Below are 27349 nucleotides of genomic sequence, written 5' to 3' on the forward strand. Positions count from 1 at the left end.
ACAATTGTATCATTGGGGCACTTGGAGAAACCTCCCTTCAGCCACTAGGCTTTTATGAGTTGGGGAAACTGGATCAAGGTATGGTTTGGATTAAAATTGAATGAGAGACCGTTATTCCTTAGGTAAAGTGACAAAAGAAGAGCTTCTGTCATATCTTCTTGAAATCTCCCTTAGCCTAGTCTTGGTCCCAGGGAAAGAGCTACATAAAGTCCACTCTAGAAGTTAACCTCTCGGCTTATAGCGGGAGTAGACAACTTCAGGGCTTTCAAACATCGTGATGTCATGGGGATGTTGCATATGTCCACAAGAATGTCTATGTTACATGTATATGTCTAATAATAGGCACTAATATATTAAAGTCTATTTTATGACAGAGTCACAAACATGAATAGTACTGGGCACTCTCAAAGATTTCTCTTTCCCTTGACCTCTTGGTAGTGTCTATGTTGACCACAGCTCCTCCTTTAAATGCACTCATATCCTGAACTCCATGATCTGCGCTACAATGAGTTTCCTTTTATCTCCCTGGCTGCTCCTTCTTATGATTATAACATATTTGCATAGCTCTCCAGGGTGTTACAAGATCCATTCACAGGCAGTGCTTTATGGACAATGTGATTATCATCATCCTTATGTTATAAATGAGGAAACTGAGGCACAGAAAGGGCAAATAACTCACCTGAGGTCACACAGCTAATAAGTGACAGAGCCAGGATTTTAACTCAAGTAGTCTGGCTCCATAAAGTATGCTTTTAACTTCACCTTTTCTTATGATGGGTTACCTATAATGAGGCAAATTTTAGACAGAGCTTGATTTAAAACAGGATCTATTTAGCAATATTGTATTTTTTTATTAGCGAAGTTGTGGGTTTACAGAACAATCATGAATAAAATAGGAGATTCTTTTATATCCCATCCTATTATTAACACCTTGGATTGGTGTGGAACATTTGTTACAATTGATGAGAGCATGTTTTTGTCATTGTGCTATTAACTATAGTCCATGGTTTAACTTAGGGTTCATTGTGCTGTGCAGTTCCATGGATTTTTTATTTTATTTTATTTTATTCAAGTGACATGTATGCAACCTAAAATTTCTGCTTTTAACTATATTCAAATATATAATTTAGTGCTGTTAATTAATGTTCACAATGTTGCGCTGCCATTGCCACCATCCATTACCAAAACTTTTCTATCATCCCAAATAGAAACTGTATATTATAAGCCTCTATTCCCTATTCCCTACCACCATCCCTTCCCCCGGTAACCTATATTCTAGATTCTGACTCTAAGAGTCTGCTTATTCTAATTATTTCATATCAGTGAGATCATACAATATTTGTCCTTTTGTGTCTGGCTTTTTTGAAAAAAGCAGTATTGTATTTTATGTAAGTTACTTGAGAGGAATAAGCCAGGCATTTTACCCTGAAATTGTTTGGTTCAACTTAACAAAATCTGATTTATTTTTATAGAAGGGAATTCTTACTGAACGCTATTGCACATGAACTCTTTTGCTGTGTTTTCTGCCATGGTATCTCACTGAAGCCTCATGATCACCTGCCCAGTTAGATATAGGGTACTCCTTCTTTACAGATGAGGAGACAGGATGGAGACCTTCAGCATATTAAGGTGGTATCTGTGATAGTTCTCAGGTTAGACACACCTGAATTCAAACCCTGGCTTTCCTACTTACTAGCTTCATGATTTGGGGCAAGTTACTTTAACCCACTAAGGCTGCTCACCGGTAAAATGGGCTCATGTTACTACTCACTGCAGAGGAATGTTGTGAGGATTGAATGAAACAGTCCCTGCAAAGTTCTTGGCACAGGAGAGTGCTCAGTACAGGTAGGTGGTTGCTGGCATTGCCCCAGGCCTCAGAGCCTATACAGGGCCAGGTTGGGAAGCTGAAGCCATGTGTTTGAGCCCCTGAGAAGCACCTGTTCTTCCCATTATGCCTGGCTGCAGCTCTAGGAGCCAAGCACACACAAGGTGAGGTTATTGTTAACATCTTTCCAAGAGTGCCATTTGAATCCATGTTATCATGGGAGTTTATTGTTCTGATTCCCTTCCTTCTTGGACCTCTGGTAACAAGGGAGGCAAAATGAGGAGGGATTGAAGAAGGAGTGGTAAAAGTGCATGCACACACAAACACACACACACACCCCACTGGAGGGGCTATCAAGTAACAGCAGCAGAGCAGGGGGAGGATTGTAGCAGGGACAAAGGTTGGTGTAGATTCCCAGCCCCCAACTCAGGACTTACTACATCAGAATCTTTGGGGCTGGCTCTCAGATGACTTTGAGGACCATCTTGGTTTGGAACAGGGTATAGGGGCAAGAGCATGGACTTGGGAGTTGGATAGACACTGGTTGGAATCTCAGCTCAGATATTTATAGTCTGTGTTACCCTGTTCAACCTCGGTTTTCTCATTTATAAAATAGGGATGATAATAATACTGTCTTTACCTCAAAAGGTTCCTGTGAAGAATTAAATATATATAAAGACTTAGAATAGTGTCTGACATATAATAAGCTATGGTAATTATTATTATGCTTCTTCTCTTAGAGGTCTTAATGCAATCTAAATCATCCCATGAAGCCTAAAATTGTGGGACTGTACAAGAAGAAACAAATAGCATGATTATTTAGATGAGCTTCGCTTAGAATCCCAAAATATTCTCTATATTAGCCCCATACTTGAGACCAAACTCATATCTATTTCTTTTAACATGGTGATAATATATCAGTAATACAGAAAAATAGAAAATAGAATTCACTTAACAGAACTTCACCATAGAGCAATTTGGGCTGGAAAGTAATTATTCCATTTAATAAGGAATACCTGTGCATTGTTAATATGTATCAATTTATAGCTGAGCACTTTGAGAGTAGTGCTGTTTTCAGTATTATGTTGTAAAATCAAAGTTCTACAAATATTAGGATTTGGGGATTTTTTTTTTTTTTTGTCTAGAATAGGAAAGTTTTTATTCATTTGAAAAATGTCACCTTGAAATTATTTTTATTTCATTCCTTTTAAGTGCTCGATGTCATCTTGACCAAGAAACTTGTCTTCAATAAAATGCCACTTTCTGTGTTCCCATATTACACCTCTTTGGGCACAGCCTTGTACGGAAAAGAGAAGCCTCTGATCAAGCTTCCAGCACCACTGGTAAAGCCGCTGGCTCTACCCATATGGAAGTTCTTACAGAAAAAGAGTCACCTGATGGAGAAGATAAATGATGAAATGGGACTTTGGCACTGTGAGCTCATATGGCCCCAACTCAATTGTGAAGTTACCATCAGGCCTGCGGCCACCTTAATCAATAAAGAAAGAAGAAGAATCAAGACCTGGAGTGAAGATGCTTCCAGAGCATTCTTGGGCATCATGTCTAACTATAAATTTGTCCTATTTAATGTGGATCCAACAGTGTGGGACACCATAAAAAATGATTTAGAAGATGACAGGATTTTGCTTGAGTATGATATGCTTGAGGAGATGATAACCATAGTGGGGAAATCAGAGGATGTACAAATCATTGAGCCACAAGTCAATAGATTAATAGAAAGCATCATTCAAAAGATTAAAAGGGAACAAGAAAGTCTGAAGGAAAAATTGGCTGTTGATCCGGGAAAATATTTTCTTTTGTGCCAGAGTGGTGTACTAGAGTGTCTACTCCTGGAGTGCCCGGATATGGAGATTTCTTATGATGCAGCCACTCACTACCTGTGCTTTAAAGGACTCCGTGCCAACGTGTATAAAGTGAAGTGTGAAATTCAGGAAAAGGTACACGCCATGGCTCAGAAGAACATTCAGATCCCCTCTGAGGTTTGCCAGTTTCTGAAGCAGGTAGACTGTGAAGAATTCTCTAAGTCTCTTTTTATTGCAAAGAAAATTCTTGCCATTTATGAGCTAAAGGGTACAGCTGTTCTCCTAACCAGCTCTTCTTCTGAAGTTCTATTAGAAGCTGAAAAGCAAATGGTCAATTCCTTAATTTATAAACATATTGAAGTTGAAGACGGGGAAGTTCTTAAAGGAAAGAAATGGAACGGGCTCACTTGCAATTTGATTAAGAAACATAATTCCTCCTCAAAAACTGTGATAGTCAATGAGTTGGTTTCAGAAACCACAGCTGAGGTCATCATTGCAGGCTGTGTGAAAGAAGTGAATGAAATCTATGGCTTCCTTTCTGACTTTGTAGAGAAAAATGTGAAAATAGAGCGATTGATTGAGGTCAAGCCTCCCTTAGTTGTTGATTACTTAAGGACAGAAAAGAGGCTCTTTTGGCCACAGATAAAGAAGAAAAATGTGCAAGTGTTTTTCAATCCTGAGAACAAGCAAAAAGGCATTCTGTTAATTGGCTCCAAGACAGAAGTCCTGGAGGGAGTAAACATTGTAGAACAAATCCGGAATTCAATCTGTATTAAAATCATCAACATTAGTAAGCCAGGAGCCAGTCACTTCTTCCAGGATAAAGCCCGGTATTATAAAAGTGAGGTCAAACGGCTCTTTGGTTGTTTTATTGAACTACAAGAGAATGAAGAAAAGGAGAAGGCAGGCAGCACTGGTGGGAAAAGGGTCTTCTCTCAGACAGAGTTGGCCACTGGAGTCTTGCTGATTGTTCAGCAGGGCGACTTGACCAGGTTTCCTGTAGAGGTGATTGTCAACGCAGCAAATGAGGAACTCAAGCACAGTGGAGGCCTTGCCCTTGCTCTTTTAAAAGCAGCTGGCCCTGAGCTCCAAGCAGACTGTGATCAGATAGTAAAGAGAAAGGGCAACATCCGGCCCGGCAATGCTGCCATCTCGAAAGCAGGAAGGCTCCCGTACAAACAGGTGATCCACGCGGTTGGGCCCCGGTGGAAGAAAGACGAGGCCGTGAGGTGTGAGCGTCTGTTGAAGAAAGTGGTGGAAGAAAGTCTTGATTTGGCTGAAGAACACAAGTACAAATCCATAGCCATCCCAGCCATTAGTTCTGGAGTCTTTGGCTTTCCCTTAGACCAGTGTGTGAGGACCATTGCTTTGGCCATTAAGGAATACTTCCAGTACAACAGTGATGGACACACCTTGAAAGAAATCTACCTTGTGGATACAGCCGAGAAGACGGTCGAGGCCTTTGCTGAAGCCGTGAAGACTTTGTTTAGAGACACACGGCCTGACAAGGCTCCCCTGCTCAGTTTACCAGCAGCGGGTCAGCCCCCCTTGAAACTTGATGAAAACAAGAAACTTCTGGTGTCCCCAGAAGGTCTGAGGATCCTTTTGGTGATTGGAGATGTGCAGGATGCTAAGGTGAGTGTATACAGAGCCCCCACCCAGGTGCTGTGACCTCTAGTTAGCCTGCTGTTCTGTCATCAAGGGCCAAAGGAACATTAGGAATGAGGAGAGAAAAAGGGAGAGAATTCCATACCCTCCATCCCTGCCTTGAAACAGGTTTGCTTACATAATTGAGCTACTTCACCAAGTCAGAGGTTGGTTGGCCATTTGTAGGAACTGTTTTCATTTCAGATCACTAGGTTTCCAGTAAGTGTGAAAAACCACACTAATACCTTACATTTACACAAGTCTAGAGACTTCTTCAATGCCTTTCCACCTGTCATATTGTGGCAAGTCAGAAGTTAATTTCCTGTCAGCTTTACTGATAGCAGATACAGAAAAAGTAGAGCATGGGGTAGGCAGAGAATAGGAATCTTGTAAACGGAGCTGAGTGAGGTGAGGATGGGGCCAGAATCTGAGGGACCACCAGTACTCCACACCCATAAGGAGAGTTGATAAAGAAATGTGGGAAGGAAAAGACAAAAGTGGACCTGAGGGGGGATCTGGTTTTATGTAGGGACAATTCTCATAGACCTGCCTGGGAAGTTATGTTTTTAAAAATGTATTTAACAACCTTTGCAATGTAGGCGCTAACCAATAAGAATAGCACCATGTGTAGAAGGCTCTGGAAGTACCCTGCTGTGCCAGGCCTTTCTCCTTTAACTGTGGGGAGGTAGGAGGGAGGGGCTGCTGGGGACACAGCACTGAGTGGTGGGAGCGTGGGGTGGGGAGCAGAGCAGTGCCTACTTACCAACCCGTAGAGATGTCTTTCCGCATTTTGATAACTGGCATGGCCGTAGTGGTGCCTCCCAGTGCACACTGGCCTCTAAAACCTTAATCATGTTAGTTGTCCTCCACTGTGCCAACTCCAGTTGCTCAAATATAGTAATTCTTTATGAAGGCTTATTGTTAGCCCTTGAAACGAATTGTTGGTTTTGTCTTTTAAGACGGATGTTGTTGTCAACTCGGTTTCCTCGGATCTTGAGCTTAATAGAGGGCCCCTTTCCCAGGCCCTCTTGAAAAAAGCAGGCTCAAAGCTACAGGTGGAATTGAACACAGTTGGACAAGGGTTGGCCATGGATGTGGGCGTAGTTCTCACAACCAGTGGTTGTGATCTACCCTGCAAACGTGTGCTTCACGTGGTGGCTCCGGAGTGGAGAAATGGCGACGCATCGTCACACAAGGTAGGGGCCAGTTTTAAATTCTCCAGAAAATTTAAGTAGCCCTTTGGACTCTCCTTTTGGTATAATGTAGATTGGATCCTGTCTATTTGTCTTCTGTAATAACATCACTTTCTTGCCTGGTTCTGTCATGATGGCCATTTCTTTCAGCTGTAGCTGACTTGTCCTGAGTACTAGCTAATAATATAAACTGGTTATTTATATTATTGGGGCTCAATAATTATTGAGGCTCAGTGAAGAGCTATGGAGTATAATCCTTCTTTAGTGAGGAAAGCAAGGCAAGGGAATGAATTATGAAAGAGAATTAAAGATAATAAAAATAGTTGCTTTGCTTCTTTTCTTTATTGCTGAGTGAATGTGAATCTTTTTGGAGGGTTTCTTACTCTTACATCCTTTTCCTTTCCCTGAAGTCTACTGCTGTATTTTTCTTTCTCCTGACTACCCTTAACCCCTATCCAAAGCAAAACACAAATAGGCAGAGATCACAGAGTTACTACATTTTTGTTCTTTTTGCTTTAACTCCCATTTCTAACCACGATTTATAAGGATGCGCTTTGTCCTTTTCAGATGATGGAAGACATAATCAACGAATGTTTGAAGACCACTGAGAGCTTGTTCTTAGAATCAATTACATTTCCAGCAATAGGTACGGGAAATCTGGGATTTCCCAAAACCATTTTTGCGGAGTTAATCATTTCAGAAGTGTTCAAATTCAGTAATAAGAATCAACTAACCAATTTAAAAGAGGTTCACTTTCTGTTGCACCCGAGTGATCATGGAAATATTCAGGTACAGTATCACTCATTTCTGGTTATTTTGGCAACTAAGCCCTAACGTTTTCAAATGTCTTCTTCGTCTAATAGGTTGCTTCTTTCATGTATTGCACATGTAGAAAAGTAAGGGAGTAGTGTAGACCGGTTGTACCATGGCATATTCAAGTAATTTTATGGATATAGAAAAATTTTAACTTCTTACCAAGAAAATTTATGGCATATACAAAAGCAGAGAAAATAGTATAATGAAATCCCTTGTATACATCACTCAGCTTTCAACAGTTATCAACTTATGGCAAATATTTCATATCTATCTCTACTTATTTGCCTCCTCCCACATTATTTTGAAACAAATCACTCATAAATAGCTCAGTCATTTAAAATAAGGATTCATTTAGAAAAGATGTATAACCACAATAGTACATCACACCAAAAAGAAATTGACAGTAATGCCTTCGTTTCCTCAATTACTAAGCCAATGTTCAAATGTCCAACTATCTTGTATGTTGTATCATGTTTCTGTAGCTTATTGGTTTGAATTAGAGTCCAAATAAAATCCACATTTTGTAGTGGAGTTGACATATCTTTTAAGCCTCTTTTAATCTATAAGATTCCCTTCCTTATGAACATAGAAATTTTAGCACATGATACAAAAGCATAGTTGTGGCATTATTACTAGGAAAATGTCAGGATGGGATACAACTGAAGAATGAACTCAGCACATCAAGGTGGGAGTAGGAGGGTTGGGACCAGAAATGTCAGAAACATATTCAGTCGTAGCATCCATCAGCCAGCTCACATTTACTGAGCACCAGCTGTGGGGAACCACTGGACTCAGCATTATGAGAGAGCAAGTGGCAGCTAAGCCCTTATCCCTGCCCTCCAAGACCTTACGATCCAGTGGGTTAGATGACATTAAATGTTTGAGAGTTCTGTGATACTGCAAGAATTAGACAAATGCAATAACGACCAGTAACCCAAGAGATGGCCATGGATCATTGGACCATCTGAAATTTTAGATCAGATTTTATTTATTGTGGAGGGGAATGTAGAGAAAAAAAAGCAGATCTAACCTAAATTCTAATCAGGCAGCCAGACCACCTGAGCAAAATACATGATCCGTTTAGTTGGCCTGCATAGTTATTGGTAATTTTCACTCAGTAAATGCTTTTTGAACAACCTCCCTGTCTGTGACTTGCACTGTGTGGGTTAATGTGGATGAAAAAGGGTATGTAACATTTTCCTTATCCTCCTGAAAATCATAATTACTTTGATAAAACTAACTAAATTGAGACACTAAGTATTTCATTCCACTCTTTTATAATTATTCCTGCTGTATGCCAACCACGTAGCACAGTGCCTCGCACATGGTAGGGGCTTCTTAAGTATTTACTGAATGAATGGCTGAGTGGATTGATGAGTGAGTCTGGTTACAGGAACCTGGACCTTCAAATCCCACTATTAATGTACAGTCCAAGCCTTCACTTTATTTTTTAAAGTTTCAGTGAACTCTGCAAGTATTTTGTAAAAAGACACATTCAATGCCATTTGAAATACTGTTGATTCTCTGTACATAGCTGTTACATTTTTTGAGACTTTTAAGGACAGCTTTGGTTACAGTCTCAGAAAATCAGCAAAACTTGTTGAGATGTTTACAGGTGGAAACTGTAACAGAGGTTGCAAAACAACTGCCCATGGTCTGACATTGGCCTCTAGATGTGTTTTGTTAAGGCTATTTTAAAAAATAGCCCTAACGTCTAAAAATAAAAAATCACCAACATCTAAAAATCAAAATCTAGATGTCCACTGTGACCTGAAAATTCAAAGGTTCTGGAGCATTGGACATGGATTTCTGCTTGGCAGTTTGCTGTGGCCGCGTGGCAGGTGCTTTTGAGTTCTCCAGAGTCTACCCAGTCCACCTTTACACATGTGCCCTGCGTGCCCGGCCCCTGCAGTCCTGTGGGCCTGTGGTTTGAGACTCTTGCTCTCCCGTCTCTCCGGTTTCCTCTCCCATCATTGTATCAGCCAAGGTGTTATTTGTTTTTTCCAACAAAGTTCTCTGTTGCTTGTTTACAAGGAGGAAGAAAGTGGCGACTTGGGGTGTCACTATTAGGCAAAGAAATGAAATTCATAGGTGCATTAACCTAGAATATGTACACCAGCCCTTTGCTCCTCAAAACACCACTCTCCCAGCCATTCTCTTCCCTGGTACAAATAAACAGTTAAAATACAGAGTGTTTGGAATCGTACCATCATTTTTCTCTTAACACTGTATTTTCTCCAATTAGCAATTTGCTTTTACTGATTATGAAAGCAATACATGTTTATTGTAGAAACTTTGAACAATACAAAATGTATACATTCTTTTAGTAGCATTTCATTCCAGTCTTCTTTTATTCTTGTGTACTTTTTTAAGTGGAACTATTTATGTAATTTTAATATCCTTTTTTCATTTAATGGGAGAAATAGGCATTTCAGTATTCCATTAAATATTTTCGAAAATATGACTTTTTAATGGCTGCTAAATATTTGAACACATGGATATGCCAAAATTTAACCATTTCCCTACTGGACTTTTAAACTCTTCTGTGAAATAGCACTATAGTGAACACATCCTTGAATTTATACCTTTGTCCACATTTCTGATAATGTTTATAGGATACACTTGTAGAAATGGAATTATATGTATTGTTTTCATAATTTTCAAAATCTGTAATGAAAATAAATAATATTGTTTGAATAATTGTTCTCTCTAAATATTTAGTGTGTACGCAGGGCCAAAAGCCTTGCTTAAACAAATTCTATCTGTTGAGGATTGTGGTACTCAAATCTGTGTTTGTATTTCCAGGCATTTGCAGATGAATTTTCCAAAAGGGCTAATGGAAAGCTCGTCAGTGACAAAACTCCCAAGGCTAAAAGTACACCAGGTACAGTAGAGCTTTTCCATTGAGAAACTTTTTTTTTTTTTAATTTTTAGTTGCTAAGTAACTATTCGATGATAGGTGAAAGAAGGTAATGATGATTTTTATGAAAAAAGTGAATTAATGATAAACAAGCTATGTAGTTATATTCCATGCACCCGAACATGCAAGACACTGGCTGTGCTTTATGACTCGGAGCAAAAGAGAAGGCAGGCAAGTTCAATAATCCATACAACGTGTTTCATTGAGACTGCTATTTTCTGAGCACAATGTGATATGTGTTTTCAAAAATAGAACAATTTAGAGAGAGAGATTCCTAACTAAATGCTTCTCCCCTATCAAATTTGATGAGGCAACAACTGCTTTGAATTTATCCTGTTTGGGGTTTGCTGAGGCTTCCTGAATCTGAAACGAAGTCTTACATCAAATTTGGGGATTTTCCAGGCTTACTTCTTCAAATATTTTTTCTGCACTGATCTCTTTCTCCTCTCCCTATGGGACTCCAATAACAAGAATGCATGTTCTTATTTTTGCTTTTTCCCAATCTTTTTTCTCTCTGTTTTTCAAATTGGATACTTTCTATTAATCTTCCTTTTAATTCATTGACCCCTTTCTCTGTGTTCTCCACTACAACTATTGAGCCTATCCAGTGAAATTCTTTAATCTCAGATACTGTAGTTTTTAGTTCTAAAATGTTCACTTGGTTCTTTTTTGTAGATTATATTTCTCTGCAGAGAGCTCCTATTTTTCCATTCATTTAAATATATTTACTTTGATCTCGTGGAATATAATTATAGTAGGTACTTTCAAGTCTTTGTCTGATGATTCTTTCATCTTGAAGTTGGCATCTGCTGATTGTCTTTTTCCGTGACAATTGGCCACATTTGCCTGGGGTGTGTGGCTAGCAATTTTGGATTATAGGCTGGACATACTGAATATTATGTTATGTGATCTGGGTCCTATTAAAATCCTCTGGAGAATGGTGATGTTTTTGTTTTAGCAGCAGTCAATCCAGTTACATTCATATGGAAAGTTCTGTCTCGCCTTCTGCATGGGCAGTGGTTCCAAGGCCAATTCAGTTCTCAAAGCGTTTGCTCTGCGTTTTTGGATCTGCCCTACACATGTGCAGCTCAGGGGTGAGCCTGGGACTTGTTCCATAAAACCAGGGCATCCCTTTTATAGCTCTTTCCTCTTAGAATTTCCCCCATGCTCTCTAGCTTGCAGGGGCTCATTTTCCTTGTCCTCTGCCAGAACAACAAGGTTGTCTTGTAGTTTTACCTGCATAAGCTGTTGCCTCACAGTTCTGCAGAATCTAGGTTGCCCTTGGGGAAAAGCGGAGAAAGAAAAGAGGAAAAAAATGATAACAGGGTTTCCCTACCACACATACATTCTTCAGACCACAGAGGCTCATTTTACTGATTCCTCTGGCCAGAAATACAGAATGTACCTCAGGGTTTGAGCTCCTTGTGGTGCCACTGTGGACTTACTCCAGACGGGTCACCCTTGGGGCAGGGCCTGGAGATAAAAAGGAGAAAAAATATGAAAAAAAGTGGGGATTCCCTCCCATACACTTCAGCTCACAGGGACTTCTTTTCCCAGTCCTCTGATCACAAAGGCAGGGATTCTCTCAGTTTTTGGCTGCCTGTGCCCTTTTTGCAATTCTGCAACTAGGGCTGCCCTTGGGTGAAAGCTGGGAGAGAAAAGAGGAAAATTTTTTAAAACAAACAAACAAACAAAAACCCACCAGGAAGCTCAGCCCTATACTGATTTCTTCTTCATGTCACGTTTGACTCGCATCCCCAATCTGCCTGCTGTTCTTTACCTTTCAGAGTAGTGGCATTTTGTATTTGTCCAGAGTTTTTAGTTGTAATTAGTGAGAGAAAGAGCTGGAGTGGACTTACTTCATCAGAAGTCCAAGTTTGATACGTATCATATTTTCTAACCGTTTTCCAGAAAAAGTCCATCAGTGGAGCTCAGGGCCAGTGTAACGGCCAGGGGTCACAGAGAGAGGGAGTAAGAGGGGCACAGGCGAGATGCATGAGAACAGGGACATCCTTGCAGCTGCTGACTTGGTCATTGACTCCAGCTTTTTTTTCTTTTCAGGTTTCTATGGGACCATTTCCAACCCTGATTTAGGAGTGCATGAAATGAAGATTGGCCCCATCGTGTTCCAGGTGGCCTCTGGAGATATCACCAAAGAAGAGGTGGATGTGATCGTAAATTCAACATCAAAGACATTTAATCTTAAAGCAGGTACTTTACTTGTACGCTTCTGACTCGTGTAATGGCAAACATGGTAGAGCACTTGGAGGAGGGTTTCTGTGGCCAAAATTGGTTTTTACATCTTTGGCTGGGTAATATTAATAATTTAAAAATTATTTTGACATGTTAACTCATAATTGATAACAGTCATTTTGTGAATGTGCATGTCTTCCACCATTTGTGTTTGTGAGGTTCAAATAAAGCTGCTTTTTTGAGAGATTAGATTTAGGCCAAACTAACAAAGCACCAGGTGGAGTTGTGAGGTATCTGTGCCCTTAGGTGATTCTCCTCCTTATTAGTTATGTAGATGGTTCTTTCTCCGGTAGGACATGTGCACTCTGAGGGCAGAGTCTATATCTTAGCCTCTACTAATACTTAACTCACCATCTTGAACATTAACAGTTCTTCATTAAATCTAAGACTCCATCAATTATGACACATTATATATTTTTTAATGTTCCACTAAGAAAAACAGTTAAGCTATGATACATCATCCACAGGTTGTAAGACATATCCTGATTTCAGAGATGTCAAAATGCAAAAAAATGTACTTCTTAAAATGAATGAAATATGGTACTAGGCAATTGATTAAATGTTTGGGAGGCTGTGTTGTACTGTAGTTCAAAATGGGGTTTCTGGTGTTCAACCCAGGCTCAGGTCCCCTTACTGCTTCTTAACTCTCCATGTGATCCCTTGTAATGCTCACAGCTTTTCAGATTTCCAGTAACAGAAATCCAACTTATCTGGCTTAAGAAAAAAATATATTTACTGGCCCATATACCTCTCTTCAGGAATAACTAATTCCAAGCCTGGCCCCAGCCACTTGTTCCACATGATATCAGTAGCACATAGTCTTGCATTCTGCCTCTGCCTGCTCTGCTTTTCTCCTGCAATGGCTTCTTTCTCAGGTAGCATCTCCCCTTAGGGCGGCAAGGTAGACTCTGTAGCTCCAGGCTTTTAACCTGTCTTCTTAGCAATATCATCAAGAAAAGCTTCTCTTATCCAACAATTCTAGAACCATCTCAGGCTGACCCTTATTGGCCTGAGTTGTTTTGGGAGCCCTCTTTGAACCATTCCCTGTGACTAGGAAAATGAAATATGCAAACTGAGTAGGCCTGAGTCATAGGAGAGTCAGGATCCTTTTACCAAAAGAAATCGGAATGGATGCAGGGCAGGTAGGGGCAATGGATATACACCATGTTTGGGTGTGTTTCTTAACTTCTCTGGACTTTAATTTTCTCCTTGTAAAATGAGTATCTACTTCATAGGGTTGTTGTCAAAAATTCAGTAAAATAATGGATGTAAAGTGCTTCATACAGTATTTGCTACATGGTGTAGCTCAAAAATGTTAGCCATTTTCATCACAGTTTGTTAAAATTAAAAATGACCTGGTTAATACAGGCAAAAAAATGTTTTCATTGTAAGATTATTAAAATTATTAAATTATTCAATTTAATTTAATTTAAATAATTTAAATTATTAAATAATTACAATTATTCAAATAGAAATAGAGAGGGTTTTGCCCATATTAGGGATTATGGATGACTGTTAGGTGATTTTATTTCATAAGTTACTTTGATACTAAGTAGCTGCTAGCAATATTGGAAAAAGGAAAGCAACAGCAGAACAAATACACAACAACCCCCACAAGGCCCTGTCCTTTATACATGAAAGTAGATGTAAGGGATGTCCAGTGTCTCAGGCCCCTGATCTGACTGTGGTCCCCAAGGCTGTGGGTTCTCTTTTCTGGTGCCAGGTGTGATAGCCTAGGGGCTGCATCATCACACTTCTCCCAGGAACAGAGTGAGAGATGACATCTGTTTGTCTCCTTTATTTTTTTAGATAAGAAAGTTATTTTATCTCTGAGTTTCCATTGCCTCATCTCTAAAATGCAACAGCAACACCTGCTTCGTAGTGTTGTAGCAAATCAAGGCTGGCACCCAGTTAGCACGTCATTAATAAATGGAAATCATCATTGAGCTAAGGGACCTCTGAAATCACCCCACCAGAAACTGGTTCAGATGCCAGGGTGGTGCAGACCACCAACAAAGGCTAACCAAACCCCCAGCCTATGATGTGCAGTCAAGGCTCCTGCTAGGTATTAGTTCAGCCTCACCACCCACCACATCTTCTGCCCCCGGTGCATCAGCTGCACACTCACCCTACACACCCCTCTATGCCTCTGTAGATGTGGTCACTCCTGCCTGGAGGGCCCACTTTGCTGTACCCTGCTGAAACCTTTAGAGATTCAGCTCAATGTGGCAGCTGTTTTTTACTGCAGTGTTCCCTCCCATCCCTGGATTCTCAGCAGCCCTTTCTCCCAACACCATTTCTCCAGGTCCCTGCCCGTGGGTGACCCTTCTCCTGTTCTCCAGGAAGGTCCTCCTCTTCCCCATAACCACAGTTCAGTGTGCAGCTGACCTTACGCCAAAGCTGGGTCTCAGGCAAGCACTGCTGGAGCAGCCTCTGTTCAGGTCATACCTCAGTGCCCCTTCCCTGGCTTCAAACTCACGGGTTGAGACTTCTGACCAAAGATGGGTCTTTGGGATTCCTCAGTCCCAGCCTGCTCATTTTGCATCCTACAGTAGCTGTATTTTAAATTAAGGTGCTGCTGCTTCCTACCATGGCTACCCACTGCTGTTCTCCACTCCTGTTCTTTCTTTGGTTCATTTTGACATAAGCTTAATCTGATTGGACTCTCATTTAATTTCCTTTCCTTTATGGTCTAGTTAAACAACTGCCTGTGTTCCCCACATCCACCCCCCTTTTTTTTAATTTAATAAATTTTATTTTGAAATAAATTCAATCTTACAGGAACAGTTGCAAAAACAGTACAAACCCCATACATAGAGCTCCACCATACCCCGACCCCCCTCCCCCAATACCCCATCCACCACCTTTAAGATCCTGTCACACCACCATTTCTTTCTTTCCCTCCCTCCCTCCCTCCCTATCTATCATCCATCATCTATTGCTTTGTCCTCTGAACATATGAGAGCAAGCTGCACATATCTTTGAACAAACAATATAATTCGCATACACCTTTCCCATGGACAAGAACATTCTTTTATGCAATCTCATTAAGCGCAGCTAAGAAGTTCAAGAAATTCAACATTGATATAAAGCTTACATTTAATATTTCCCTTTTTTTTTTTTTTTTCTTGTTTCCCATCGGTGTCCCTTTGAGCCTCCTCTCCTCCATCCTCAGATCCCATCCGGGATCATCCTTGGCATTTAATTGTCTTCTATTTAGACTGTCTTTTTTTTTTTTTTTTAATTGTGGAAACATATATACAGCCTAAATCTTCCCATTCCACCCCCTCCCTAGCATTCCATTAGTGGGATTAATCACATTTAGAATGTTGCAATGCTATCACCTTCCCACCATTTCTAGAAGTTTCCCTTCACCCCAAACAGAAACCGTACTCTCATTTCTTAACTCCCCATTGCCCCTTCTCCCACTTCTCGGAACCCCTACTCTACTTTTCATCTTTATGGTCATATTCTCTGATACTTTGTGTTTACTGCGGGGCTTAAATTTAACATCTTAAATCTATAACAATCTTGTTTTCCTTTGATACCAGCTTAACTTCCATATGACACATAAACTATGTTCCTATACTCCATCATTCCCCCACCTTTATGTAGTTTTTGTCAAAAATTACATATTTTACATTGAGTCCAAAACCACTGATTTATCGTTACAGTTCATGTATTTTAGATCCTGTCTCAAGTAAATAGTGGAGTTATAAATCAACAATACAGTGGTATTGGTATTTATATTTACCATGTGATCTTTACTGGAAATCTTTATTTCTTCATGGAGTTTCAGTCAATTGTTTAGTGTCCCTTCCTTTCAGCCTGCTCAACTCCCTTTAGCATTTCTTATAGGACTGGTTACTGGTGGATGAAGTCCCTCAGCTTTTGATTATCTAGGAATGTTTTCATCTCCCACTCATTTTTATCCTCCAGGTATTTGTGAATTCTCCAAGTCTCTGATAGTTATTGACTTCTATTTGTGTTCCACTGTGGTCAGAGAATGTGCTTTGAACAAATTCATTTTCTTCAATTTTTTATTTTATTGAGGCTTGTTTTTATGTCCCAGCATACGGTCCATTCTGGAGAAAGAATCCATGATCACTAGAGGAGACTGTGTGTCCAGTGACCTGAGATGTAATATTCTATACATGTCTGTTAAAAGTCTCTATATCTCTCTCTCCTTTCTTTGTTTCTCTGTTGGTAGGGCTCCCTTTAGTATCTGAAGTAGGGCAGGTCTTTTATTAGCAAAATCTCTCAGCATTTGTTTGTCTGTGAAAAATTTAAGCTCTCCCTCAAATTTGAAGGAGAGTTTTGCTGGATAAAGTATTCTTGGTTGGAAATTTTTCTCTCTCAGTATTTTAAATATGTCATGCCACTGCCTTCTCACCTCCATGGTTGTGGCTGAATAGTCGCTACTTAGTCTTAATGTTGTTTACTTTGTATGCAGTGAATTGCTTTTCTCTTGCTGCTTTCAGAACTTGCTCCTTGTCTTCGGTATTTAACAGTCTGATCAGAATATGTCTTGGAGTGGGTTTATTTGGATTTATTCTATTTGGAGTTCACTGGGCATTTATGCTTTGTGTATTTATATTGTGCAGAAGGTTTGGGAAGTTTTCCCCAACGATTTCTTTGAATACTCTTCCTAGACCTTTACCCATCTCCTCCCTTCTGGGACACCAATGAGTCTTAAATTTGGATGTTTTATTTTATCTGTCATATCCCTGAGATCCGTTTTGGTTTTTTTGATTTTTTTCCTTATTCTTTCTTTTGTTCTTTCATTTTCTGTTCTGCGGTCCTCAAGGAGGCTGAATTGTTGTTCATCTTCCTCTAGTCTTATATTATGAGTATCCAGAGTCTTTTTAATTTGGCCTACAGTTTCTTTAATTTCCATAAGATCTTCTATTTTTTTATTCACTCTTGCAGTATCTTCTTTATGCTCTTCTAGGGTATTCTTTATGTCTTTTATATCCTGTGCCATGCTCTTCTTCATATCCTTTATATCCTGTGCCATGCTCTCGTTGCCTGTCTGTAGTTCTTTGATTAATGGCGCCAAGTACTGTGTGTCTTCTGATCTTTTGATTTAGGTGTTTGGGTTTGGGTTCTCCATATTGTCTGGTTTTATCATATGCTTTAAGATTTTCTGTTGTTTTTGGCCTCTTGGCATTTGCTTTACTTGATTTTTAATTTGTCGGAATTGCAGCTTGGTGGTGTACACTTTTTCTAACTAACCAGCAGATGGCGTCCGTGAGTCACCTATTCCCCTCAAGTCAGTTCTCCCCAACTTTGTGGTGTGTGGGGATCTGATTCTTGTGGGGTCCAATTGGTGCACTTAATTTGAGTTTGTCGTTGGTGCTGTCCGCCCTGAATGAGGGGCGTGTGTCTGAGCGGTTAGGGAGGAAGGGCAGCTGTAATAATCAAACCTCCCAGGAGTTCCTGGAGATTTAAGGCTGTTCTCTGCTGCTGACCCAAAAGTCCTTGGTATTGGCGTAGGTTCCATAGGATTTCCGAGTGGTTCCCCCTTCCCTGCTATGCTCTTCCAGGACCTCTGCTGAGGGAGGGCCGTGCCACGTCACAAGTGCGCGCCGGCCTCCAGGGAAGCCCTGGGATGCTGGGCTGTGCAGGGGCGTTCCCAGCCCGCTTCAAAGATGGTTGAATGGGACGCATTAACTTCCCCCTTTCTGCACAGCTCTGCCCTCCCAGCTCTGGGACAATCAGCTGTGGGTGCATTAAAGGCCACTGTCCATGGCCAGTATTGTGGTGTGTGAGCGGTGCTGCAGGAAAGACTGACTCTCTGTCACACTGGGTTTCTTGGCGCGGTTCTGTGCTGTGTGTTCAGCCCTAGGCAGGAGTGCCCCCGCCCACTGGGGAGACGGCTGCAAGTCGTGTGTTTTTTTTCTCCTTTTGGCTCCCCTTCGCTCCTCTGGGCCCGAGACAATCATCAGTGGGTTTGGGAAGGAGTATCCTCCACGCCAGACACCGAGGCATTAGCCCAGCCCGCTCCTGTCGTATCTGCAGCTGCTCCCGGGCTTCTTTTTTTTTTTAAAGAACTAGTCCATCTCCAAACGCCAACCCACCATTTCGCCACACCGCAGCATGGCCGAGGGACTCTCAGCCAACTCACTCACTCATTTCAGAATGCAGACTCCTGGTTTCACCAAATGCACATTCCCTGTGGATTTAGCAGACCTTGTGTGGCTGGTGCTACTCTGGAAGTGGTGTTCTGGGTCACTTTCTTGTTTTTATCTAGTATTTTTCACGGAGGTGTTTTTTTGCCCTGTCTCACCTAGCCACCATCTTAGGTTCTCTCCCCCCTTTTTTAAAGGATATGCTTGCATATCTTCCTACTCACATATTTATGGAAAATAATATTATTTAATTATTATGGCTCCAAAGTATTACTTTACCTTGAGTTTATTTTGAATTTTTAAATATTAACAACAGATGTTATTTTTAAACAAATATTTAAAGGCTGTTTTGAAATCAGTTGAACAAATTTTATTTTTCTGTTTTCTAAATTGTCAGAATCTACAGTCCATCTACATTGCCCCTGTCTGGGTCACAGATTATAAGCCCAATGCTTTATCTATTCTTTATCCTCTAATTTTGAAAATCAATTAAAACACTTTGAGAAAAAAACAGAATGTTTTTCTAACCATGAAAAATGTCTAAGACATGAACAGGCAAATTTTAGCCACCCTATTTAAAAGATAATAGTTTGATGTCTCATTAACTTCAGGTTCTTTGGGAAAAAAAAAAAACTGGTTGCCAGGCAGCCAATGATTTCATCTGACTAAAAAATACAAAGGTATATATCAAAATACCATTTTTTTTCCAATGCTTTTTATGAAAACAGCTTCTTTTAACTAAAAGCTGCATAGTATTTACCCTTGGTCCCTATCAAAGTGTTCAAAGTTTGGGTAGATGCCACTGACATTTAATATGTCAGTTCTAGAACAGCCTAAATTTGATTGCTGGGCTCTTTTCACCTATCTGCTTTAAAGGATAGGGATTAGGGTTCTCCAGGTCCTCATTTTTAGTATTAAAAAAATTTATTCTATCTGTTATCTTCTGATCAGCTCGAGCTTGGATTTTTAGTCCTTTCCCACTTGGTTCATGCAACAACATTTTGCACTGTGGTCACTGAATGGCCCTACTGATTCTCTCCCTGGCATCCTTTTTAGGATTTATGAGTCTTCCAGCCTAGTGCCTGTTTCCTCTCTTGCGCTCTTGCTCTTGTTTTAGTCTCTCTTTAATTTTAAGTTCGAATAAGAACAAAATTAAAAAGGCATGAAAGGCACAGTGTGAGAGGCTTTCCTCCCAGCCCCGTCTGCCAGCCTCCTAATTCATCTCCCTGGAAACACTTCACTTTCCCGGTGCTTCGGGCACTCCCAACTTGGAGCTCTTAATTTTAGTGTCTCATCCCTGCTGTTGTTAAGAGCCAGCACAGTTCACATCATGTAAAGCCAACACAAGTCAGTACAAACACAAGGTGGATGATGAGAACCTGAAGGGCTGTGAGAGACTAGCAGGAGCGCTGAGCTGAGAGAGGTTGTGTGTCCGACCATCAGGCGGAACTTGAAAGACTGTCAGGGCTCAGCTGTTGGTAGGAGGCAGGCAGGCAAGAAATGCTCTGAGGAAGAAGCACTCAAAGGGGGCTCCACAGATAGCGTTTAGGGAGCAAGGAGAAAATAACTGGAACCGAGAGTCTATAGGCAACTGGCCAAGAGCTGCCTCAGAAAGTCAGTTTGCAGGTTAAATTAAGGAGTTTGTAGTTTTTAGCCACAGAAAGCTAGAAACCTTTTCGAGCAGGGGACTGACCTGATCATGGCAGGGGGTTAAGGAGAGCCCTCTGGTGGCAGGAGCAGGACCTGCAGGGGGCGAGGCAAGAAGAGGCAGAGCAACTGGGGAGGCAGGTAGAGCTGGGAGGTCACCGAGGACCTGGAAGGGGGCAGTTAGAGAACAGCAACATGAAGGAAGAGTCCAGAGCTCTTTATAATGGATTGCATTTCGGAGAAAAGGAGAGAGGGAGTCAAAGGTAACACCAACATTTTAGCTCCAGAGTCTTGAAGAACGCCGATTCCACAGAACTTCAAAAAGCTAGAACATAGCTGGGGCTTTGTATTCCTCATCATCATGTCTCACTTGTCCTCCCACCCAGAATCAGTTTAGTGGTTTTCAATGAACATTTGTGGACGGATGAAACAAAGCAGGGGAATGCCATAACATCTGTAGATCCACAATTATAATTGCTGAAGTGAAAACAATTTTTAAAAGGTTTATTTGTGAAATAATGTACAATGCCTCTTTTCTAGAGCAAGTATTTCAGAAATATTTTTCTCGCTTTTTCATAGATTTGGGAAAAGTGACACTAAATCAAATTCAACTTTCTGCATAAATTATTAAAAGAATATGAATTTCCTTAGTTTTATGAAACTAAATGTGGTTTCCATAGTTTTTTTTTAAAAAAAAAGTGCTCCCATTTACAATGGGCATATTAAAATGCCGTTGTATTTCTTAGTTTAAAAAAAAGTCACAAACTGAGTCGCTTTATTGCTTTAGGAAGAGGGCAGACTTAGGATTTATTCTCCTGGAGTGGATAGGATTAGGTTTGCCTTGCCATCCACACTTGCTTCTGGTCCTGCCTCCCTGTGTCAGTAGCTTCCCAAGATGAGCAGAGCTGGCTGCTGGCCATTACTGACAGTCAGCTGCAACTGCAGCCTCATCAGCACAGCACTCTTGCTAATGATCCCACCAGCCACATTGTTCCTTAGAACAACTAATTCTGGACAACGGGTCCTCTGTTCGGAAGATGAAATCTGAATGTCAAAGCTAGCCTTGCGCTAACTTCCTGTATGACTATTTTTTCTTCTTGATTGTCAGAAATACCAAGTTATAGCATTCCTTTGATGATGCAGAAAGCATTTAGATAATGAGGCAACTGTTGATCTAAACACACCTCACCGATTTTGTATTCACATGTGTTACCACTTTGATTTCCTCATGTAGGGGTCTCCAAAGCAATTTTGGAAGGTGCCGGACAAGATGTGGAAACAGAATGTGCTAGGCAAGGTAAGTCACAGTGCTGAGTTTGGTTCTAAATTGTAATTGACTGAATGTGGGAGGTTGTGAAGAGGCTGAGAAAATTCTTGGGACTGGGAGACAACATATGAAAACCATACATTTTGCTAAAGAATTCCAGTCATAGAGAATTAAAAGTGAGAAGTTACGCAAGAAATTCATCATGGATAGTATTTCCAGAGTCTTTTATTCATATAAAACATTTCATTTGCCAAATTAGACATTTGGCATTCTAAACAATCAAAGAGTAGATCCAGCATCTAATTTTGCATCCTTTTCTGGTCTGTTTCCCAGCTCAACAGGGTAACAAAAATTATGTAATTACTGACGGTGGATTATTGAAGTGCAAGAAGATTATTCATGTCATTGGTGGAGACAATGTCAAGAAATCAATTTCCTGTGTTTTGCAAGAGTGTGAAAAATGGAATTACTCAACTGTTTGTCTCCCAGCCATTGGGACAGGTTTGTAGCCTCTGGCTGTCAAGGCTAAATCCCAGGGCATCCATGTTAGATTTAGTGCTGACTGTTAATGGAGTTAATAGTGAATGCAGCAAATAGGCAGCTTCCTCATCCCAAGGCAACCCCTGAGGATGAGCTAAACCTGTGGGTGGTTTAAACAAAAGAGAAACAAATGGGTCTTTTTCCAAAAAATACTGAAGACAGTGTTGGAATCTTAAGAGAGCTAGAGAGCAGTGAGGAGAAGAGAGAAGGGACAGACCATGACTCATTCTTTTCCATCAGTTCCTTTCCTTTTTTCACTTTCCTACATGTTTTAGTGTCCCAGCTGCTAAAATAAATACCATATAATGGGTTGGTTTGACAACAGGAATTTGTTGGCTCTTGGTTTCAGAGGCTGGTAGGCTTGCTTCCTCCCAGGATTGGTTTCTTCTGGTTGGCCGACAATCCTTGGGGTTCGTTGGCTTTTCCATTGCATGGCAATGCACATGGCCATGTCTTCTTTCTCTTCTGGGTTGCCTTGACTTCTGGCTTCTGGCTGCTCCCTGTGGCTTCTCTCTGTGTCCAGTTTCCTTTGCTTATAAGGACTTTGGCCATATTGGATTGAGGCCCACCCTCACTCAGTTTGGGCACACCTTAATAATAACATCTTCAAAGGGCCTATTTACAAATGAGTTCACACCCACAGGACCAGGGGCCGGGACCTGAGCATGCCTTTTTTGGGGGATGTGATTCAGTCCCCAACACTACATATCTTCCGTTACTGAGTCCTTAACTTCTTCCTCTATGCCCTTTCTATGGAGAACTGCCCATTCAGTACATTGACCTCTACCTCTCTGTAGTTTATTCCTGAATGAGCATCTCTAGCCCTGTTCTCTCACCTCCTCAACAGTCTGTGGGGTCCACTGACTTTAGGGCATCTCTCCATGGAAGCCTCTCAGTCACCAGCACCTAGTTGGTCAGAAACACAACTTTCCATCTCCCCCTTTTCTGCCCACTTGCCTCTTTTGTTTCTTTTTCTGGTCAAGCTATATAATAATTGTGATTCATCATACATAAAGATGGTGCTTTGGGTTTATGGTGATGATGTTTGAGCCGGTTTTCCCAGGAACTGAAGCATTGATTAGAATTCCTTGCTTGTCTCCCTTATGAATTGTAAGAGGTCAGGAGAGGTGTGTACTCTCAGGTAGCCCAAGGGTGGTACAGACCTTCCCAAGGGAGGAAGCCTGGGTGGAGTCATATGAAGGAACAGGGAAAGGAGGCAGTTTAAAACATTTTACATAAACATGTCTGCATTTGAGAATTTCTGGGTTACTGCAAACCTGTTGCTTCTTTCCCTGACCTGATTACATTGATGGTCTGTACACATAAGTTAGGGTTAGAAGATTCTCCTTGATCATGTTCTTTACCTAGCTCTATCACCTCCTGAGCTGTTCCTTAGCCTCATATAGATGGAGTTTTCTCTCTTAGTGGTGTTTATGAGTTGAATTGCTACTGTGATCAAGACAGCCTCTGCAGTAAAGGAAGCCCTCTCCCTGTTTCTTACAGACACCTGCAGGCACTTCAAGTTCAATGCAAACTCTAAACCCCAATTCATTGTCTTTTCCCCAAACCTACCACTTTTATTCCCAGTCATGTTAATTGCATCCTTTCCATCTAGAAATCCAGGATTCTATCCTCTTTATCACTCCTGTATCCATTGATTTGTTAAGTAACTTGATTAAATATTTCCTGAGTGCATGCCATGGGCCAGACACCATGCCTCAGCATTGGAGATAGAACAATGACTAAGAAAGGCATCCAGTCTCCAAGGAGCACCTAGCCTAATGTGAGAGGCAAGCATGTACCCAAACCACTGCAGTGGGATGGGACCCACAATATAGTGAAGGTCTGTGGGTCGTAAAAGAGGGGCAGGGCTCAAGGATAGACCCAGTTGGTCACTAGATCCAAGTGACTTTACTTCCTAAATATCTCTGAATCTTTACATCCTACTCTTCATTCTGGCCTCCTCTCTTTGTCAGCTCCTGTTTTCTTTTTCCTAAACATTTATTGTAGCCTTCTAATGAGACCTGTGCCCTCATTTCAGTGCCTTCTCCACACCACTTCAGATTTATCTTTCTCAAAAACAGGTCTGTTCTCTTGCATGTGCCAGGATGAACATATCATGTCCCTGTTAGCCTTTCCCTCAATTTTCCATTGAACACCTCTTCATATCCACATATCCCATGGCTGAGCACCTAGCCTATGATGAAACATGGTAAATGTTTAATGAGAGTGAATGAATATATTTGAACACCACCAATGAAACTCTGCTAGATACCATGGAGTGGCCACAGCTTTGTAAAGGAGACTTCTCCTGTTTCCCTAATCATCTAATAATAATAATTAAAAAACTGGTTAATTAAAAAAATTTTATTAGAGAAATTGTAGGTTTACAGAAATATCATGCATAAAATACATAAAATTGAGAGTTCCCATGTACCACCTTATGATTAACACCTTGCATTAGTGTGGTACATTTGTTATAATTCATGAAAGAACATTTTTATAATTGGACTAACTATAGTCCATTGTTTACATAGTTCACTGTTTATGTTATATAGTCCTATGATTTTTTAAAAAAAATTATTCCAGTAACATATATATAGCCTAAAATTTCCCCTTTTAACCACATTCTTATATATAATTCCATGCTATTAATTACATTCACAGTGTTGTAACACCATCACCAAAGCCTGATCAATTTTATGAGTTCTTCCCACAGTTGTCTACATAACCAAGTCAAAGAGGTCTGCTCTGATTTTCTGCAGCAGTGACAGGCACCCCTAATAAGGATAATGCAAGTGGCCCCCTAATCTAGCACACCAAGTTGGCCAGGAGGCATTTGCATTGTCCCAAACCATGTTATTTTGCCATTCATATGGCATTGATATGGATCTCTTCCATGGCTGGAAACTGACTTTTCATGATTATCCTAGGCAGTGGCTTTCACAGCTTGAGAACAGGATGTGGAACATGCTGAAAATAGAAAAGGACCTTCTCAGGGTAAAATCTCACTGAGCTAAAATCTCACTGAGTGTGGGAGGAAAGACTTCCCAGAGGCTTGTGGATACCTTGTGTGCAAAGAATTGTAGACTGGAACTATAGCTTATAGCTCCTGGTCTTTTATAAAATTAGCTTAGTTCAAATCATGTCCCCAAAGACATTTGGGAGAACAAAGATACATAAATACAATCCAAATGACTGGGCAAAAAAATTATGATCTTCTCTTCAACAAGCATGTTGTTTCAGCATACATTAGCATCTTCTGCTTTTTGTGGATCTTTTGAGGACACTAGTGAGCTAAAAAGTAAGATTACCTGTCGTCTGTAAAAGGAGAGGAGGAACACAGTTAGCTGGGCATCAGCTGAATTGAGCAGATATGATATCAGATACCAAAAATTCAGGTTTCTGGGTCTCCTGTTCATTGTTGGGCTGTTGACTTCCTGGTATCCTGAACCAAAATTCACCATTGCATCTAGGATTTCAAAAGTGTTCGCACTGCTAGAAAAGTCGATAATGAGGAAAACTGGGGAATGAGTATTTATTCTGAGAGAACTACAGTCCTTAATTTACTTCAGCCTTTCCCAGTTGTGTCTTTTTTTTTTTCCTGGTTGTTTTTATTATTTGGTTTTCTAGGAAAGGCCCAAAAAGACCCTGATCAGGTTGCTGATGCTATAATGGATGCCATTGAAGATTTTATCCAGAAAGGATCGGTCCAGACTTTGAAAAAAGTTAAAGTTGTTATCTTTCTTCCTCAAGTATTGGATGTGTTTTATGCCAGCATGAGAAAAAGAGAAGGGTCTCAGGCTTCTTCCCAGCCATCTATGATATCTAAATTTGCATGTGAGTTGTTCATTTTAATGAAATGCGTGCTCCTAATATTAAGGTCACATGGAAATATCTAATCGACCTTTCTTTCTTTCCTTTTTTTTTTTAGCACTTGTTGGCTTATCCTGGCAATCTCCCAAAAAACAGAATCCTTTGATTTTGGAAAAGAAAACAGAATCAGCAATTTTTCAGGTGTGTGGTGAAAATGAAAAAAGTGTGGAAAACACTATCTCCTGGTTACAGGATCTCATTAAAAATGAACAGTTTACTTACATCAACCAAGATGACTGTATCAAAAACTTTGAGGAAAAGGAATATCAGGAATTGAATATGCTGCAGAAGAACTTAAATATTACCATTTCCCTGGACCGTAAGAAACCCTTGATTGAAGTTTTGGGAATTAGCAGAGATGTGATAAAGGCAACAAGTACAATTGAGGGAATGATCAAGAGAGTTAGATTGGACAAAGAAAAGGAATCCCGGGCTGACTGTATTAGTGAATTTATAGAATGGCAATATAATGACAGTAATACTTTTCAGCCTTTTGATAAAATGACCAATTTGCAATTGGAGGATGCAAGGAGAGCAAAGAGAAAGACAATTAGTGTCAAAATTAATAACCAGAGCTACACAGTGGACTTGAACACAAACACTGCTACAGATGGAAGGGGACACAGTTTACCTGTTCAGCGTCTCACGAAATCTGAAGGTGAGTTAAACTTTCATGCTTGTCATCCATTATTTTACACCGACTTTGGACTTAACACTGTTTTGTGTATACATCAAAATTTTACTCAACTAAATAAAATTCAAGTAACCCTTCTATAATAAAATAGAAAATTTGATCATTGAGTTTGAGGAGCTTATGTGATGGCTGGGAAAATACAGCATGGCCACAAAATACAGCCTGAGAACGACTGTCTTAATGGTTGCAATAACCACACCTTGTATTTGTTTCCATTCCCATCTCCGTGGTTTACGAGCTTCTCAGAGCCAGTTTTGCTGGGGAGGCAATGGCTGCTTCAGTCGGGGGAGGGAACGCCACAGGCTTAAAAGTTGCCCAAGATCTTCTAGAACCAAAGGACAAAAGAGCAGGAAAAGGAGAAGGACAGCCTGGTCAAGGGGTAGGCACTCTCTGTGTCTGTGTCTGATGATCCAGGTAGGATCAGGAGCCTGTAGATACTTCTCCCAGAAGTCACCTCTGCCCTGAGACAACTCATCAGGAAGCAGCCTTCTGATTCTCTGACCGAGTCTGGTCCCCTAGAAGGGAATGCCTGTCTTGCGTAGATAGCCATTCCTGTATTTGGACCACAAAAGTACCCCATTGAAAACTAGTAGACTGGCTTGCATCTACTTCATCTCTTGTGAGATTACTGTGAGCAAACATGGGGAAATGACAAATCAAATGTTAGCAGAGGAAGAGGCAGAGTTGCCACCACAACCCGCCACCTAGCAAAACCTA

At 40.6% G+C, this 27349-nt stretch overlaps 1 protein-coding gene across 3 annotated transcripts in view; it reads left to right on the plus strand.

Annotated features, from left to right (window-relative positions):
• The window catches only part of PARP14 (poly(ADP-ribose) polymerase family member 14), an 83116-nt gene that overhangs the window by 14546 nt on the left and 41221 nt on the right, over positions 1 to 27349 (plus strand). For all 3 annotated transcript variants that reach the window (XR_005217034.1, XR_005217035.1, XM_037836883.1), the window contains exons 6-14: positions 3038 to 5283; positions 6255 to 6491; positions 7056 to 7277; positions 10110 to 10188; positions 12286 to 12435; positions 21490 to 21552; positions 21856 to 22023; positions 25696 to 25902; positions 25997 to 26596. Coding sequence is in view for 1 of the 3 variants with exons in the window: in XM_037836883.1 (XP_037692811.1) it covers positions 3038 to 5283; positions 6255 to 6491; positions 7056 to 7277; positions 10110 to 10188; positions 12286 to 12435; positions 21490 to 21552; positions 21856 to 22023; positions 25696 to 25902; positions 25997 to 26596 (3972 nt within the window). In the remaining 2 variants the exon portion in view is untranslated. The remainder of the gene's footprint in view (positions 1 to 3037; positions 5284 to 6254; positions 6492 to 7055; positions 7278 to 10109; positions 10189 to 12285; positions 12436 to 21489; positions 21553 to 21855; positions 22024 to 25695; positions 25903 to 25996; positions 26597 to 27349) is intronic.

This window comes from Choloepus didactylus, chromosome 1 (genome assembly GCF_015220235.1).
Source record: "Choloepus didactylus isolate mChoDid1 chromosome 1, mChoDid1.pri, whole genome shotgun sequence".
In the NCBI taxonomy this organism is placed as follows: domain Eukaryota; kingdom Metazoa; phylum Chordata; class Mammalia; order Pilosa; family Megalonychidae; genus Choloepus; species Choloepus didactylus.